The 19,485-nt window shown below is 41.3% G+C and overlaps 1 protein-coding gene and 1 non-coding gene across 4 annotated transcripts in view; both read right to left on the bottom strand.

The window, feature by feature from the left end:
* The window catches only part of LOC124802610 (zinc finger protein 160-like), a 220,150-nt gene that overhangs the window by 121,246 nt on the left and 79,419 nt on the right, over positions 1-19,485 (bottom strand). For all 3 annotated transcript variants that reach the window (XM_047263493.1, XM_047263492.1, XM_047263494.1), the window contains 3 exons: positions 16,970-17,247; positions 14,141-14,242; positions 3,337-3,452 (listed from right to left, as the gene is read on the bottom strand). In XM_047263493.1, the coding sequence (XP_047119449.1) occupies positions 3,337-3,452; positions 14,141-14,242; positions 16,970-17,247 (496 nt within the window). The remainder of the gene's footprint in view (positions 1-3,336; positions 3,453-14,140; positions 14,243-16,969; positions 17,248-19,485) is intronic.
* On the bottom strand, positions 19,018-19,093 carry Trnas-cga. The gene has a single exon. It is a non-coding gene; the product is annotated as a tRNA-Ser (tRNA).

Genomic DNA, 19,485 nt, shown 5'->3' with positions numbered 1-19,485 from the left:
GAACAAGTGATATGCACGGACGCGCACACGCGCCCACCCGCCCGCCCGCCCACACACACACACACACACACACACACACACACACACACACAGAGAGACAGAGAGACAGAGAGAGAGAGGGAGGGGGGCGGCACAAACGAAAAATTATGTACTCTTTACCAAGTCAGTTACTTCTTTTTTATTGTAAAAATTGCTGCTGAGTTAGGAAATAAGAATATAGTTTTAGAAACAATGTAAGTGAACTCTACTTTAAATCTACTTTTTTTATGCCAATGATGGTTTATGTGCATCATCTAACAAAAACATCAAAAAATCTCCCTAAGTGTCAAATAAAAATGAAGACAACAATCTCATGTTAGAGATGCTGTAGGAATGGTATGCATAATTTTCATCATACGATAACATCAACAATACACAAAAACTCATACACCATTTTTAACTTCGTAGTTTACTGTATTAGACACTAAGTGCCTTGCACCCCAGGCATTCTGTAGAAAATGGTCAAAGGGCAGTGGAAATAGAATGGCATGGGTATTCTCTGCAAGTAGTCACTGTTGTGAGAAAGTCAAAGGGACTAACAAGATAATTTGGGCAACAGGGCTTAAGGATGCTCCAGCCAACTTTGTGTAATACCATAATAAGTTCCTGTGAGCTACGAGATGATAAGAGGTAGCCAAAAAATGGTTCAAATGGCTCTAAGCACTATGGGACTTAACTTCTGAGGTCATCAGTCCCCTATAACTTAGAACTGCTTAAATCTAACTAACCCAAGGACATCACACACATCCATGCCCGAAGCAGGATTCGAACCTGCGACCGTAGCGGTCGCGTGGTTCCAGACTGTAGCGCCTAGAACCACTCGGCCACCCCGGCCGACGAGGTAGCCAAGGTAACACATTTACTGAAGTATGCGTGTTTCCAGCGCTGTGAAAATATTACAGTCAAAAGGCTCTAAACAAGGGATGCCAGGAGAATGTGTACACCAGTCCTAGAATATTTGTATTAATAAGCCCAAGACAGACAGACAGACAGACAGACAGGTGGTTTTACAGTGGAAATGAAAAGCAGATAGTTGACATAGGAGAGGAGGGAAAGGAAGGGGAGGGCACCAACAAAAAACTGAGGCACCCGGAAGTACGACAAAAAGTGCAGTTGCCTCTGGATGCAAGTGAGATAGCAGGGATTGGGGATGCAGTGAATGTGTGCACGCTTGGGCACTGAATAGCTGTCCTACACAATGGTAAAATATTTAAGCATATCTTTTGTATTAGATGGGTCTGATAGGATGGGAAGTACTCAGGTGTTCTGCCATACAGAAGTTAGTAACAGGGAATTGAATGGCAGATTTTTCAATTGTAGATTGGAGGGGGACGTGCTACAACTTAAATAAATTTATAGCACTGGAGTTGTGTTCATTAGTGAGAAGAAAACTTTACTATATTTTGCAAACTGGATATGCAATCCAGTCATTTTAAAGTAAATAAAGGTTAATTTATAGATAAAAATGGAAAATCCAGAATGGAGTGTAACAATATTATGAAAAGGATAGTTGCTACTCACCTTATAGCAAAGATGGTAAGAGACAGATAGCCACAACAAAAGGACCGTCAGAAAGTGAGCTTTCAGGCAACAAGGCCTTCATAGGAAATAAATGCAAATAACCTTTTAATAATATTATTATTTTGTATTTACATTTTATTCATTTGATTCAATTGTTGCACTTAGTTTATAAATTTTGTTTTCTTAAGAGTTTTCAATGTTTCATTGTGGCCAAGTTTGTCCACCTCATAATCTCCCCACATTTCTTCAGTACAAAGGAGGAGCCATTGATCAAGACTGAAGAATTCAGAGGACCTAAGAAAATTCACCAGAGTGATAGCCCCTGCCTCACAGAGTTTTGAGGGTGAGGTGAGACTGGCAACCCTAACACATACTTTACGAACTATGGAGATACTCAAAACAGCCACAGCATGATTTGCTTGTTGCTGAAGTCTGTAAGTACTACCTTGAAGGAAAGTAGTATTGTTTAAAAAGAGTAGAAAGAGAGAATGAATAAGCATGTTAGGAAAATCAAATGGTGTTTTAAATGGAGACAGGTCTACATCTCTTGTCAGGTATTCTGGCTTTAAGAATTATTATTACCACTTGGAGCTAATCCAATTAAAGATACGAATTCTAGTAAACTCTATAGCCCTTTACTGCTTATAAGGTGGTGGTGAATACTTTTATCAGAAGACTTGAGGACGCACTGAAGTAGTTTCTGTTCATCTGTATTATAATTTTAATTGCATTTCCTCATAATGCCTAGCTTGGTAGTATTATTCAGACATAATGACATTTGCTTGTTTACCTTTAAATGATAAGACAGTTAGCAACTGGAATGCTTCCACTGAATAGAAACAGTACAGCTTTCAGAGTAACTGTCTATTGGACAGAGCACAGCATCTGTGTCAATAGTTTTTCCCTAATTGGAATGGAGCTTTTAAACATAAAAATAGTATGGTATATTATTTGTTTTTGGTCGGTGGAATAATACTGTTAAAATATTTTCCAAATGCAAATTTCGGTTGAAGAAACAAAAATCCAGTAAAAATCTTGTGTATGGAGAAGCCTCCAATTTTAAGGTACTGTGATAATATTTAACAAAAAATATTCGTTGCACTTGGAATGTGCACATTTAGTACATTTTCAGATATGATTTCCTCATTAAAACTGTAACTAATTAATTCTGCTACAAACAATGGAAAGTCCAGGTTGGAACATCAACAATATTATGAAAAGGATAGGTTGCTGCTCATCGTGAGAATCCTTATTAGTTTGTTCCCCAACAAGGTAAGTGCAATAAGCAATAACATCACGGTCAGAAAACCTCTCAAAACCTGGAACATTACTTACTATGTCATCTAACAAAAGCTACTGTAAACCAACCATTACCACGAGAAAACTTATAATTAACACCCAAACAAAATTCAAATTACATCCTACAAAAACAAATGGACCATCAACTACAGCATGAACAATCACAGATTTAATAAGTATTTGCAACTTACTGTAATGGTAACACGCTTAGTAGCAGACAGGCACAATGAAAAGACTGTTACAGAGTGAGCTTTTGGCCAAAGCCTTCTTCAGAAAAGAAAACATACACACACATTCAATGTGATTGTGTATGTATTTGCTTTTCTTTCCTCAAGAATGCTTTCACCACAAGCTCAGTGTGTAACAGTTTTTTCATTGTGCCTGTTTGCAAATCAATGTGTCATCTTTACAGTGAGTACTAATTCTGCTACAAGTTTAAAGAGTTTGGAAAAAGTCAACGTTCTGTAGTAAACTAACCTGTATGCAGGAACATGTAGCATTAACAAGTGTCTATTCAGACTGGAGGATTTGGTGAACAGTAAACCACATCTGTGACAAGGATACTGTCTGGCAATATGCCATGCTCTCACTCTCTGAAACATATTGAATATACAAAAGTGACAAAAACGTTAAACATATAAAGTGGTTTTACATATCAACAACCAAAATTCACACATACATTAAAAAGAAAAGTTTTAAAGAGAGAGTTAAAATAGTCATGACTAGGAACCTCTCTTTCTGCAAGTTCAGTTCCTTTAACATCTTCTCCTTGCATGCCAATTCTCAAGACAAAGCTTCTAAATTGTATATCTTTAAGAAGGGAGGAAAATACAATACAACAGCTTAACTAATATGGGAATAAGTACAGTAATACTGTATGTACCATAAAACAAAAGACAGTAAATGTATTATGAAGATCTGTGATATTAGGAGTTATGACAATACTGCACATGTTAAGGTCTTGAACCTTATAGCTCTACCACTTAGATTACCAAATAACTCAGCTAGGATGCTGGCACAGCGCGCTGACATGTTAACAGAAACAAAATTCCTAATAGAACTAAAAATTTACCCCACAAACTGTTGAACTTACAATTCAAAGCGTAAGTAAGGCAAACAGAGGTCAACAATCCTGAATGATTCAGTAGTCTACGAAAACATTGGGATTGTGTAAGAGTTTGAAGTGATCATAATATATAATTTCGAATGTGCATTTATTCTATGCTTTTATAAGTATTCTGTTGTTCGTTTATAGTTGTTTGGATTGAAATAACTAGCTGCAGTTATGGTGTTTAATATTGCAACGAAGTAAATCCGTTTAAACCCACATTTTGGTGCCCCCGTCTTGATATCCAACTTAGCCAATATCTCATATCATAGCACGTTATGTGCTAAATACACAAAATCCACGTCAACCACACCACATGTCTTCGACATACTTTACAACCATAACTTCGCTATACAAGACCAGCAACTGACTGCCGACCTACCTACAAGCATAGTTATCAACCACGTTATGGTTAAGCCGCTACCATTCTAGCAACGGAGGCCAGTTTTATGGAGTACGCAGCTAGAGAATCAGTTCGTGCTTGCTCATGTAACCATTGAAAACACAAAATGTGCTGGCGTAAGCTGTTGCCAGCACACCAGTCAGCAAAGATGTAGCAAGGAGATCGGTAGTAGGCACTGGATCACTCAATCACTCAGTCTAGTTGGCGTTTGTCATTCACTTGCAGAGTGGCCTTGCTTAGTAACAGGTTACGATAGCGACCAGAGTAGTGTTTATAGCGGGACTTGTACTTCACCAGCAGTGAGGCTAACGTGGGCTGTTACAGAACAGCTTGTACCACAACACAAGGACTCTGTTAAAGATAAGTAACTTCCTGTTCTTGTAAATAAAGAACCTTGTTAATCCACGTGTGCAGTTGTGTTGTAGAAAGAGGATACTGGCCACCAAACATCATCATCTCCCTTGCTTCCCATGGTACAGGACACTACAGTGGCAATGAGGATAATTCAGTGGCGATCGAAGTTAATCAACTTGGGCGAAGCTTTTGCTTGCTTCTCTTGTATTTCAACATGCACGGTTGACAGTGTTTCTATTTCCTAATTTGTTGTTGTACTCTTGCATGGATTCCAGGAGGGAAACCACGCAGAACTAATCAAATTTCTCTTTTCGGAGACTTGGCTTGCTTTTTGCTACAACGTATTTGTATAAACCATAAATTCTGTGTAAACCATGAATCCCCCCCCCCCCCTCCACCCCTGCCCCCGCACCTCGGCTGCAGACGGCCAATGTGATGGATCTAACACTAGCTTTTCAGTTACAGAACCAATAAATTGCTACTTTGCTGACGACAGTACAACTACTGGCTGCACTAGTTGTGTCGCACAACCAACCAACCAACAAGCCCAACAAGTGCTGCAAACCAGCATACCAACGTTCCGGCAATTTAACAACACAGAAGAGGACTGGCTTGAATACCTGACACAGTTCCAAGCACATTGTGAAGTTCATCGTGTTCAAGGTACTGTAAAGCTACAATACTTTCTTTCGATTGTCAAGTTCATCATGCTCAAGATACTCTAAAGCTACAATACACTGCATTAACTCAATATTATGACCAGCAAGTCCAAGTAGCTGTAGCCAGATATCAGTTTGTTCACCAGCAGAAAAAGCCGGAACAGACGTACCACTAGTGGTACAAAGAATTAACAGGCAAGACTAGGAAGTGTAAGTTTAAGTACAATTGTGGCAACTTTTACAGTGCTCTCATGATACATGATGGTGTAACATTCAATGCTCCAGATAGTAGAATACAGGAACAGATCCTAAAGTACTCTGATCCATCACTTCCTCAAGTATTGCAAATTTTAGAGCAATACGATTTGGGCACCATAGCGGCTGATAAATTTGACCAGGCCCCAAATCGACGGGTCGAGTCGCCCCTTGCTCGCGACTGCCCCAAGCAGCCACGACGACGAGTGTGTACACGGCCACACAGACAGCCATGTAGACATATAAACAGGCCTGTGAACATAGTGAAGTCCGGCCCTAGATGTTTTGCTTGCCATAAAAGACAGGATTGCAACATGTTACATGTTAGGAAAAAAAGACAGTGTCCAAGCAGTTTTTCGCAATGGCACAAAAACACCAATTTTGCTCGTGCAGATGCAGTGAACACTGTGTTTCCAAAACCTAAAACAGGTTTTGTCAAAAGTAAGATTAAGGTTGTGCCGCCTCCTCGCCCGCATGCTGTGCAACGATATTCTAACAAACAATTTGTCTCATTAAGAATTGCTGGCCATCGTGTGAACTTTCAGTTAGACACAGGTGCCTCAGTATCTTTGCATAATCGTGACACATACAAACAGTTAGGCTCACCACGCTTTTCTAAATCTAGCAAGCACCTCACTGCTTACAACAAACAGGAAATTCCAGGACTTGGACAGTGTGTTGCCTGCCACTTACAAATCTCACACTAGGACAGTGAATTTGACCGTGCTGGAATCAAGAGACAGTGAGAACATATTTGGTTTAGATACCTTTTTGTTTGGACTTAGCATCCAAGACAATGTACTTTCAGTATCTGCTATTGCACCAAAAGACAATGTCACTAACTTGCTTAAAGAATTTTGTAAACTATTCTCAAAAGGTATGGGAAAAGCTAAGAACTTTGTAGCGCATGTTACACTGAAAGACAATGCACAGTCTAAGTTTTTCTGGGCCCACCGCATTCCAATTGCTTCAACAAAGTAGCCAGTGAATTGAAAGAATTGCAAGATATTAGGGTAATTGTTCCCATTCAAGTTGGTCAATGGGCAAGTCCTCTCGTTTTGTTGCCTAAGCTGTCTGGTCACATTCGCATTTGTGTTGACTTCTAGTCTACAGTCAACCCACAGACAGTAGTTGACACCATTACTTCGCCCTGAGAAACTCATGGACAGGAAGTTACTTTTCTAAGATAGATTTGTGTGATACCTACTTGCAAATACCTTTGGATGAAGAATCACAGAAAGTGTCCATAAATACACATTTAGGACTGTTCACAAGTATTTGCCTAAGCCCTTCGGCAGTGCTTCCACACCTGCCAATTTTCAACATTACTTGGAACAGCTGACGGCTAAACTGCCCTTTTGTTCAAACTACCTTGATGATGATGTCGTCTCAGGTCGTACACCAGAGAAACACATTGCCAATTTGTGTACTCTCCTTCGAGTGTTGTCAGAAGCAGAATTCAAAAAATACAGTGTCTTGAATGCACGGAGAACCAATCTACTCCCCCACAGACACTCGCAGTTTGGCCTAAGATTCAATTGCCATGGCAATCAGTGCACACTGACTTTGCCGGACCATTTTGGAATAGTTGTTGGCTCATAGTGGTAGGCCTTTTTAGCAAGTTCCCATTTGCAGTACCTATGGCTTCTTCCACATCACGTAGCACCATTCAAGCTTTGTCCTCCATATTTTGCATACATGGTTTACCAGAAGAACTTGTGTCAGACAACAGACCACAGTTCACTCCACGTTGATTTTGAACAAGTTTTGTGAACAAAATGGCATTTGTCATGTAACAAGTGCTCCGTTTCACCCTCAAGACGGACCATCACCAGCAGAACTTCTGCATGGCAGCTGCCATTGTGTGCTGCTACACTTGCTACACTCGCCTAAGCATCCGGCACCACCAACAGTCCACAAGTATCGCTTTGCACAGCGCAATCTTGTTCCTTTCAGGGTTTATGGCAACTGTTGGTGCTGGGAAAGAGGCTTGATCCAGAAACACATTGGCTCTTTTATGTATTTCATTGCTGGTCCCGACAGTCTGCAGTGCCGCCACCAGAACCAAATTTGTTCGTGTAACTTGCCCCGTGATTCTGCTGCTTTTCTTCCACCAGATTCATGACCTCAAGGGACCACACAGCCTTCGCAGCCGCCCACTGGTGCCACCAGGGCACCCCAGGAGGAGCGCATGGACAATGCATCCTCATCCCCGCCGTCCCTGCTCACCGACTCAATGGGCCTGGACCCACCATCACCACCGTCGTCACCACCCCACAACACATCCTCAGGCCTGGACATTTGACCTGGCAGCAGTTTTCTGAAGGATGTTCCTGTTGCCTCATAAGCCAGATAGCAGAGCACCGTCGGGAGTACGCCGTCCTCCACAGTCATGGCTCCTGACTCATCTCTATGTCCCGCGTCAGGCCTCTGTCCCCATTGTTGATCACAACCTCCGTACACGACAACGGTGCAGCATTCCAGGGGGGAGGAAAGTGCTGGCGTAAGCTGAGTCAGCACACCGGTCGACAAAGATGTAGCATGGATATCGACAGAAGGTGCTGGATCAAGCACGCATATCAGGAGAGAGGCCAAAGACAGACTCGCAATCGTATGCTGCCAACGCCCTCTCGACCACAAGTATTTAGTTCACCGCCGCTGACCAGAGGGCCTCACTCACTCACTCACAAACAACACATTCTAGTTTGCGTCTGTCATTCACTCGCAGAGTGGCCTTGCTTAGTAATAGGCTACAACAGTGACCAGAGTAGTGTTTATAGGGGAACATGTATTTCACCAGCAGTGAGGCTACATGGGCTATGACGGAAGAGTTTGTACCACAGCACAAGGACTCTGTTAAAAGTAAGTAGCTTCCTGTTCTTGTAAATAAAGAATCCTGTTAATCCAAGTGTGCAGTTGTGTTGTAGAAAGACGATACCAGCCACCAAACAACATCCTCTCCCTTGCTACCCATGGTACAAGACACTACAGTGGTGATGAGGACATTGCACAAAGTATAGCTACACTGTTGCTGCAATACAAGAGGACATGGCTACAGAGGTGCACGACATCGCTACAGAGGTGCAGGAAATTTTCGCATCACCAACAAGCACCAACCATTATATGACCATCCAGAATGCCTTGATTACCCACATGTCACGGTCTGTGACAAAGCAGCTAGAAGTTTCCACCCCATGGAGCTAGGTGGTCACACTCCTTTCCACTTACTGTGCCACATTCAGACTCCAGTGAGTAACACTGTTAATGAAGACATCTTATGGAATATCAAGTTGTCGCATCTTCCACTTGATGCACAGAACATACTGACAGTATGTGCTGGCGATCTCAACACGCTCGCACAAATTGAAGATCGCCTTGTGCCAAAATGGACCCGTCCACGGTGTCACGGCTGTTTGTCCACAGCCTCAAGCAGATAATACTCTTGCTGCATTGCAAGCACAGAGTGCTGTCCTGTAGACACAACACTCAAATAGCCAGTAACATCGCCACCACTCTCAGAGGAAGTGCATCCACTCTGCTACCACTGCAAAAGTCTGTTGGAACCACAGGCAATTCAATTCAGACACGTGGAAACGCAGTCCCCCATGTGAGATGGGAAATGCATCCGATGTCAGTGATGATGGTGACTGGCTCATCAGATGGCAGCCATCAACTGTTCATCACAGAACATATACAAAGCTGCCATTCTTAGTGGACACAGGTGCTGACATGTCAGCATGTCCATCTGCCCAGCAACCTCACTCCAACAACGATGACTGCTGCCTTTTTGCAGCCAATGTTTCCACCATTCAAACATACAGTCATGCCACAATGGTGCTGAATCTAGGCCTCCATCTTAAGTTCAAATGGCAATTTATTGTGGCAGATGTGGTACACCCTATTCTCAGGTATATTTTTTTTCATTCTATGGATTCCTACCTGACCATCATCATTCCTTCCTTGACACTAATACCAACTTATGCCCGCCCGGTTGGCCGTGCGGTCTAACGTGCGGCTTTCTGGGCGCGAAGGAGCGCCTGGTGCCCATCACGAATCCGCCCAGCAGATTTGTGTCGAGGTCCGGTGAACCGGCCAGTCTGTGGATGGTTTTTAGGCGGTTTTCCATCTGCCTTGGCGAATGTGGACTGGTTCCCCTTATTCCACCTCAGTTACACTATGTCGGTGATCGCTGCGCAAACAAGTTCTCCACATATGCGTACACCACCATTACTCTACCACACAAACATAGGGGGTTACACTCGTCTGGTGTGAGACATTCCCTGGGGGGGTCCACCGGGGACCAAACCGCACAATAACCCTGGGTTCGGTGTGGGGCGGCAGAGGGGTGAAGTGGACTGCGGTAGCCATCGTGGGGTTGTGGACCACTGCAGCTGCGGCGGGGACGGAGCCTCCCCGTCGTTTCTAGGTCCCCGGTTAACATACAATACAATACTACCAACTTAATTAGTACACAGTATTGACAATACTGCAGTCTGGACGATCACAGATGGTTTTCCGTTTGCAGAACTATTGACGCAGTTCCTGGAAATCAATCAGCAACTACTTCCACTAGCAGGAGTAGCATTTGATGATGCACTATATTCTGATCACACCAGGAATGCCAGTTCATGCTTGGCATCATCATTTAACATCAGCAAAGTCGAAAGTATGCTCGCACTTGGAATCTGCCATCCGCCTAGCAGTAGCTGGGTGTCCCACTCCACGTAATCTCGAAGAAGAATAACAGATGGCACCCTTGCGGGAATTATAGACTGCTCAATGCCAGGATTAGCCCACACATCAAAGACTAGGCAGCCATCATTCATGGCAAACGCATCTCTCCATATTGGACTTCATACGTGCATTCTATCAGGTACCCGTTGCTCCAGATGATGTAGCTAAAACCGCTGTATGCACCCCATTCGATCATTTGAATTTACCAGAATGACTTTCAGACTATGCAATTTTGCACTGACCTTTCAACAGTTCATGAACAAAGTCTCAGGCAGTCTTGAGTTTTGCTATACTTACACTGATGCCTTGGTGGGGTGAAGCTCGGACACAAACACCTAACACACTTACACCAAGTTTTTACTCACCTCTGTTCACATGATTTACCTATCAGTCCATTGAAGTGTGTATGTGGACAGCTGAGGTCCAATTCCTGGGTTACGCCATCACCCACAGGAGAGAGTCAAGACCATAATTAACTTTCCATAGCCTTCGACAGTATGAGAGTTGTGACGATTTCCCAGCACCATCAACTTTTTATCACTATTTCGTGTGCCATCATGCACTCTTAGCTGCTCCATTGAACAACGTAATACAAAGTCCACCAAAACGAACGATAAAACTGCTATGGACTAGCAAGGTCGAATTGGCAGTTACCAAAGTAAAGATCACTATCGCAGAGGCAACTCTGTCAGTGCACCTAGTTCCGTGGGCACCTCTCACTCTATGGTTGATGAGTCTCCCGCCATAATTGATGCCATACTGCAACAACAAGCAGATGGACACTGGCAGCACTTAGCATTTTTCAGCAAGAAGTTATCTACCGATTTCAACAGAGCCTGGGCAACCTGCGATCATGAATTGTATGCAGCATAAGGCACTATCAGGAAGTTCCAACACATGCTTGAGGGACAACAATTTACACTGGTCATAGTCTCTGATACATATTTATTCTTTGCTGTTGTTAGTACTCCATTGCTGTCCATGTATAGTTGCTTGGGCTGAAATGTCTAGTTACTGTTATGGGGTTTAGTTTTGCAATAAATTAAATCTGTTTAAACCTGCAAGAATTTCATTTTACAATGAAATGCAGAAACTATGAACTAGGTATACAACCAGATGCAGCCACTTACTCACACAGGCACGTACCAAACTTCTCAACACAAATTGATCACCAGAGTATTTAAAATACATTACTATGCATCCTTATTATTCCAATTGAACCACCATAAATGCTGTACTTATGTTTATTTGGAATATATTTCTTTTGGGTAAGACAGTAATTTGTATACATGTATGAAACCTGAAACTGCTGTAGGAAATTTCGCCTCAGACTACCGTATTGGTCTGTCAGTAAAACTTATTGTAGTTAGACCAGCATCTTCCACTACTGCTATACTGTTGAACATCTCTTTTCCTGAGGGTTGACATTATCTCACTCATGAATTAATTATAAATGCATCGAATCCATGTCACACTGGTGTAAAACAGTACCAGACACATGTACTAACTGCATAACACAACATGGACACGTAGTTATACACTTTTCTTTCAGTTTCCAAGCAATTCCATTAACTAAAAACTGTCCTCCTCCATCATGAGTCATCCGTTCAAGAACTACTAAGCAGCTATTCCTATGCAACATAATGTATCTCAAACTATAGCTGTTCCAGTACATTAAACTGCATCAGAAATTGATTGCAGATGTTCGATATCTGTAACAAGGGGTGGCCGCCAAACCCCACGATGTCTGGAGATGGTTTCACCATGGTTTTGTCACGTGTTGAAGACACTTGCCACAGCAATGCTCAAACACCCAACAAGTTGTGCAGTTTCTGAAATTCTCATGCTGAGCCTCTGGGCCATCACAATCTGCCCTTGGTCAAACTCAGATAGATAACACACCCTCCGCATTCTACACATGGGCAGCACGCTCACTGATACTACCAGCACTACACACGTCTGACTAGCAGTCATTCCACGCCAGATGATGCTGCTATCGCCTGGACAGGTTCATATTGATAGTAGGTCAGTGGTTATAATGTTCTGGCTGATCAATGTATACTTAACTGTTTACACCAGTTTAGGATGGTCAGACTGATTATGGATCAAAATGTGATGAAAGAAGAAACAATGGCGAGTGAAATCAAAAATCTATTTTTCTGAGTGTACAACATTATGATTTAGGAGTGGGAAAAACACAGTAGTTTCTTCTCCGTCCATGAGCCATAAAAAAATACCCACAATTCAAAATCCTATTATGTACCCTTTCCACATATGTCTTAATAACTGGTCAGTTCAGAGGTACATATTTACAATTAGGCCAAGGTGACTAGTTCTCAGGCTGCAGTAAAAATGACATTAATATCTGTGAAATTCTGTTTCTATTGTGTTAATCCAGGCCGCACAATAAAATTGTCAAATGTCAAGCTGCTATGCAGAATAGTTTCAGATTTTAGAAACAGTCTTTTTTTTATTTTTTTATGTTTATTCAAATGATCAGAAGGCAGGAGGAAAGGTTAAGGTTTAAAGTCATATTGATGACGAGGTCATTAGAGATGTAGCACATGCTTGGATTTACCCTAAGAGGCACAGGGAGGTCATAGAAAACTCATGTTCTGCTCAAATTTGTTACTGTGGCTCAGACATGGGTCCACTATATGTTACAAATTATATACCAATTTAAATTTTAAAGTGGTGGATAAAATCTGCAGGCCAGATCACCTAACAAAAGGTTAAGACAGTAGCTAGATAATTATTAGGCAACCCTTCTGTATCAAATGAACGACAAAATACAAAAGAACTGATCTGGATTGCACAAGAAAAGTGTCTTCTTTTATTAGAACAATGCTTGTATCAACAAAAGTCCCTTGGCAGTGAGAAATCTGAAGGATTTAAGTCCCATTAGTTGAAATGTCCACCCTATTCACCAAACCTAGCACCCTGAATTCCAACTTTTCATACATCATTCAAGATTTGTGGCTGGAAATGTTTGGAATTCAAAGGGTTGTGACAGCTGTACAGGTATTTTGCTGACCTTCCAGAATGGCACTTCAGGGATGGAAAATAATCACTAAAAAATTTTGGACAGTGCATGTGCTAAAAACGGATTACCCATAAAAATAAGTGCACTTAAAAGCTGTCTTTTTACTTCACCTTGACACCCTGCCAAACTTATGCATACTTCTTTTGTGGTTGTCCTTACTCATACTGTAGTGGTGAGCATATAAGAAGGTGGATGATGTGGGAATTCGCAGCAGACGGGAGCAGTGTACCACAAGATACGCAAGCCAATAGTGTTAGTCTGCTGTCTGTCAGTAGTGTGCATTTGGGGTGCACTTAGAACATTTAGTATTGATTTTAATGTTGATGTATGTATGACAAGAGCACTTAGCCAGTGTAGTTATTAGTGGTGGCATAAACAAGACATGTCTAGTGATGTGTTAAAAATGATGATAATGTTCTAAATATACAATTATTTTGCATAGATTGTCAGAAGCAGAAACTGTGGCCAAAGTGGCACTTGCAGTAACACTGTCGGATAACAGAATAGGCAGCAAGGTGCTGTGTGGGACAAGGATACAGAGCACACTGGCGACCCTACTAAGTATGCTTTGTCTGTCCCTGCACAGAATGCTTCGTGAGCCCACCTATTTTACTCGCTCACAGCTACAGTTCGTGATGTCAATGGACGTGAGTACATAAGTAGCACTTTCTCTCAACAGTACATTCAGTGTAATATGTGAAATGCAATAACAGCAGAGAACTCACCCTGATATGCTTTGGAACAATAGCATCCTGCTGTGGAGGCCACCTGCCTGGACGGAATGCTGATCGATTATTTAGCTGCATTCCATAATGTTCACCATCAAACTGCAAGTGGACAAATAACCATGATTTGGGTAATGATTAGGTATAGTATGTAACAAAATGAAAAGAAATTTTATATTTTCAGTGTACTATTGCTGCCACCATATACAGTGTGATATTTCCAGAACTGTGAAAAGTTTTCAATAAACAACATATAATCTCTTTTCATAGCTATATTAACTGCAAAGACATTGATATCAACTCTTCTTTTTCGATAGGAACACTAGTAATTTCTACTGCTAATATCATAGTTCTTTACAAGTTGAATTCAACAGCACTTTCCACGAAAATGATATATTTAGAACTTATGATTTATCTGTTTTGAATATGAAACTGACTGCTGTTTTATGCGGAAGTTTGTGATTTCATACCCAACTGAGGAAATTAATCACATTGGATTGCATAGCTGTGATACCAGTACAAAAGGGACATAGGTGAAATTTAGCTTTCATACTGTCTGTCTCATTCTTGTATGTCAAGTGCTGGTTAGTTTGAAAACATAAGTGTCTTACACAAACCAAGAGACACTAGGTATATTACTTCTCTACAGAAAGTGTAGAAGCAACACAAAGGAACAACTGAGCTGTACCCACAAAGGTATCCTGAAAGATGATGTTCAACAAGAATGATAATTCAGTGAATGTGCGAGAAATTGCTTTTGGAAAAGGACTGGAACACTATGCACAGGGTAAGGACCAACCCTGGAACCAGTGGATCAAACAAAACAACATGTTCTGGAAGTTGTTGTTCATTATCTGTATGTTACCTCTAAAGAAAGTAGGATTGCGTCTGGAGTAAGTCAGCCCAGTATTCTTCACATTTTGAGTCAAAAAGCTTCCATCTTTATCATTCTTTTGTGATTTCCTTTTTGTTTGTTTTGCTGATGTAATTATGCAATGTAAGTATGTATCTTGACACTAAGCTCATGAAGCATTGTGATTATTTAATAATCTTTATGCCTCAGTTCCCTGTTTTACAAATCCATTCAATTTTTGACATGCGTCTTTAAATCAAAGCTCTGGAAGCAACAAAAGCAGAACTGCCACTATAGCTAACTGATGCCACCTCTACATTTACACCTACATCTATACTCTCAAACCAACTGTGAAGTGCATCGCAGAGGATGCGTCCCAATGCACCAACTCTTAAGGCTTCTTCCTGCTCAATTCACATATGGGACACGGAAATAATGTTTGAATGCCTCTGTGTGTATAGTAATTATTCTTATCTTATCCTCATGATCCCTATGTGTGTGGTACATAGGGGTTGTAGTATATCCCTAGAGTAATCATTTAAACCCAGTTCTTGAAACTTTGTTAATAGACTTGGTATGATATACCACTTCACCAGCAGAACTGCAGAGGGCGAATGAAATTCTGTTACTCGGTTCTGAGGCAACTTCAGGACAACATGTTGTCCAACCCACCTCCCCCTTTCCTCCAAATTTCACGGAAAGCTGAATCTAAGAAATTGGTAAGTGCTGATATTGCCTGCAGGGAAACCAGCAACTGCTGAAATTAAGTTTCTCAGGACAGCCACAAGTTGCATTCACTATGTTTTATTGGTCGGTTTCACTCTTAAATTTAGCAAGAGCATCACCACAAATGCTGGAATTAACAGTTTAAAGTACAGTAATTTGTCGATTGCTTTGCTGATGTCAGTGACTCACTGAATCTCCAACATTGGCAATGTAATCAGCCAACTACTGTACTTTAAATTGTAAATTCCTGAGTTTCTGATTATGATCTTGTTAAACTCACACTGGTCCATAAAACATACAGAGTGCAACCTGTGGCTATCCTAAGAAACTTACTAAGAAATATGGATTATTGGGCCTTTGAGAATCAGCATTTGATGACACAGGTTGAACATCCGAGGCAGTGGAGTGTGAATGCATGGTGCATGATTCCTGCAGACTACCTGATTGGTCCCAACTACTCCAAAGAAACCTTAATAAGTAAACAATTTGCACAAATTCTTACCGAATTGCTATCAGTTGTCCAAGACAAAGTACCACTTGAAGTGGTATCACCACGATGAGTACTACTCACTTATGGCTGGGGAAGCACTTACACGATGTGCAGGTTTTATCAGTCAGTTCTTTCTCTGGGGGTAACTCAAAGGTGAAGAGGGAGAGAACTCTCAGGAAGAGCCACTAATTAGAACCCCCCCCCCCCCTTTCCTCTCATGAGCTACAAACTATGTTTGCATGTAAATTTTCACACATGCTTTACTTTCAAGGGTAGATTACAATTTACAGTTGATTGTTTCACAACCTATTGCATTTTCTTGCTGATGAGCAACATACAGACAACAATTTGAATCTGGATTTCCTCTCCCTAAACAAGAGTCCAGCAGTTTCATTACCCCACCACCTCATTCAGAACGAAAGACATTCATACAGTCTTTCTTCCTCCCTTTTCTCACAGTAGAAGGTGCCAAGGTCCATCTCCTTCAACCATATATTTTTAAAAATACATAAAAATATGACTCTTAGAATGACTTATTACAAAATTTGATTTATTTAAAGTAAGAGGAGTCACCAGAAGAAAGTTCCTTTGCAGATGATACAAAAAGAGCACAGAGAACAAGAAACATCAAGACAGTAACACATTCCCCAAAATTATGGTCAGTCATTCTTCTAGATCTGTCTTATATTTCCCATTTACAGCATTCTTTTATCATTTCCCTGTTTTGGCTGATAATCTTTGACAAGAATTTCCGACAAACCTTAAAACAACTGCTGTTGTTGAGATGTTTCTGCAAATATGATGAACTTTTGAAGATCTGAGCACAACAGAAACATTCCCATTCCCACAAATCATCTGGCACATTAGCAGCAGCATCATTGCCCAACTTTACATCAGACTTTCCATTCCGAGGCAAAGTCGACGGCTGTTCGTTGTCTCGTTGCAGTTGCTGCTGGAGCAATGGAGGAGACGCAGTTTGTACTCCAGCATCGACACACTTCTCCTGATTCCCACACAAAGTGACAACTGGAGCAGAACCTTTAAAGAGAGATAAAGCAAGTTATTCTGTGTTCAATTAGTACAGTCACACAGTAAAAGATTTGCCAATTCAACTAGTCAAATATAAATAAAAGCGTCTGCGATCAAATAATGAATATAAATAATGAACATAATAAGAATATGTGTCTATGATGCACCAGGTGACCCTCAACTAATAGAAAAAGTGAAAAATCAATCAAAGCACAATGTACTTACCACTGAAGCATACAAAAAGATTTGGAATTCTTTTTAACAGTGAAAGAAATTACTGCCAGAAATCATTATACACTGGGCAGTCAGGATTTCATTAATCCAGGAGCTGTTGTCTGTTTTCGCAGAGCACATGAGTGCAAACATTGATCAATCACATTTCACAGTGAGAAATGTTCATTTTTGCACTAGTGAGTACTAAATCAACCACTTTCCACACAATTTAAATATCATACAAAACTATGTCACATTACCTTAAAAAAGGAATGCTCTTTTATTGAAGCTGTAATATAGATCTCCAATGGAGACACAATGGTGAATACAGAGGGTTGTAAATCAAGCAATTGCATGGCTACCCTGATGTAGATTTCTTTAGATGGGGATAGATAGTTACTTAGTTATTAATATATTTATTTATTTGAATGTTCCATTAACAATAATAGCAATGTCTCTCTGTGATGTCAAATGAGTCATTTTATAATTATGAAACACTTTCTCAGTGACACAAATGAGATCATACTGACCATTTACGGTTATCTTAAGTTACACACGTTCCTGTGTGTGTCTCGTGCAAAGATTTATACTTAATTATGTCCAATCTTTAAATGTGAACTTTTAGGTTAGGCTTAACTTTGACTGTTATGAACGTCACCTGAAAATACACTATAATTTATTTTTCGTGCTAAATGTATCAAACGACATCTGGCAGCAGAAGGCAAAAAATTATTTTGTTCTAGGGAGCAGCGAAATACGTCTGGAGAGGCAAATGAAAAAGGTAGTTATGCCTCCAACTTTTCAATTCCCGCCCCCCCCCCCCCCCCACACACACACACACACACACACACACACACACACACACAAGTCATCATCATAAAACTCAGTTGTCTCACATTCAAAGCCTTCAGCATGCACTTGTTGAGATGAGTCCAGCAAACTACTGGAAAGTCATGCCAGCAGCAACAGCAAGAATGGAGGGCAGTGTTACATTAACCCTGTTAACAACAGATGTTCATTCAGTAATCATCGCTTCCTCCAAAGCCACCTGGATGACATCTGTGGCAGAAATGGCACAGTGGCAACTATGTGAGCTTAGAGTCACAAAGCTAAGCTGGCTAAATCAAAGGTCTCTCCTGGGCACATAGAAATAAAAGGAAGAAAAAGGTTAGGGGGAACTGACCTAACCCTCTCAACTGCCACTTTTGCTGCTTCAAATGGTTCAAATGGCTCTGAGCACTATGGGACTTAACATCTGTGGTCATCAGTCCCCTAGAACTACTTAAACCTAACTAACCTAAGGACATCACACACATCCATGCCCGAGGCAGGATTCGAACCTGCGACCGTAGCAGTCGCGCGGTTCCCAACTGCGCGCCGAGAACCGCTAGACCACCGCGGCCGGCACTTTTGCTGCTCCCTGGTACGGTACAGCTTATCTTAAATGTCATGTTTTATGTTATTTCATAATTAGAATTGTTGTTGTTGTTGTTGTTGTTAGAAATGAGATTTTCACTCTGCAGCAGAGTGTGCACTGATATGAAACTTCCTGGCAGATTAAAACTGTGTGCGGGCCGAGACTCGAACTCGGGACCTTTGCCTTTCGCGGGCAAGTGCTCTACCAACTGAGCTACCCAAGCACAGCTCACACCCCATCCTCACAGCTTTACTTCCGCCAGTACCTCATCTCCTACTTTCCAAACTTTACAGAAGCTCTCCTGCTCAGTTGGTAGAGCACTTGCCCGCGAAAGGCAAAGGTCCCGAGTTCGAGTCTTGGCCCGACACACAGTTTTAATCTGCCAGGAAGGTTGTTGTTGTTGTTGTTGTTGTTGTTATTTTTGTCTTCAGTCCAAAGACTGGTTTCATGCAACTCTCCACATAAGTCTACCCTGTGCAAATCGCGTCATTTCCGAAAAACTACTGTAACCTGCATTCATTTGAACCTGCTTAGTGTTCATCCCTTGGTCCCTCTCTACAATTTTTACCCGCCACACTTCTCTCCATTATCAAATTGACAGTTCTTTGACATCTTTT

Source organism: Schistocerca piceifrons, chromosome 6 (genome assembly GCF_021461385.2).
Source record: "Schistocerca piceifrons isolate TAMUIC-IGC-003096 chromosome 6, iqSchPice1.1, whole genome shotgun sequence".
NCBI lineage: Eukaryota > Metazoa > Arthropoda > Insecta > Orthoptera > Acrididae > Schistocerca > Schistocerca piceifrons.
The sequence above is the reverse complement of the archived record's forward strand: the minus strand, read 5'-3'. Positions and strand labels throughout refer to the sequence as shown.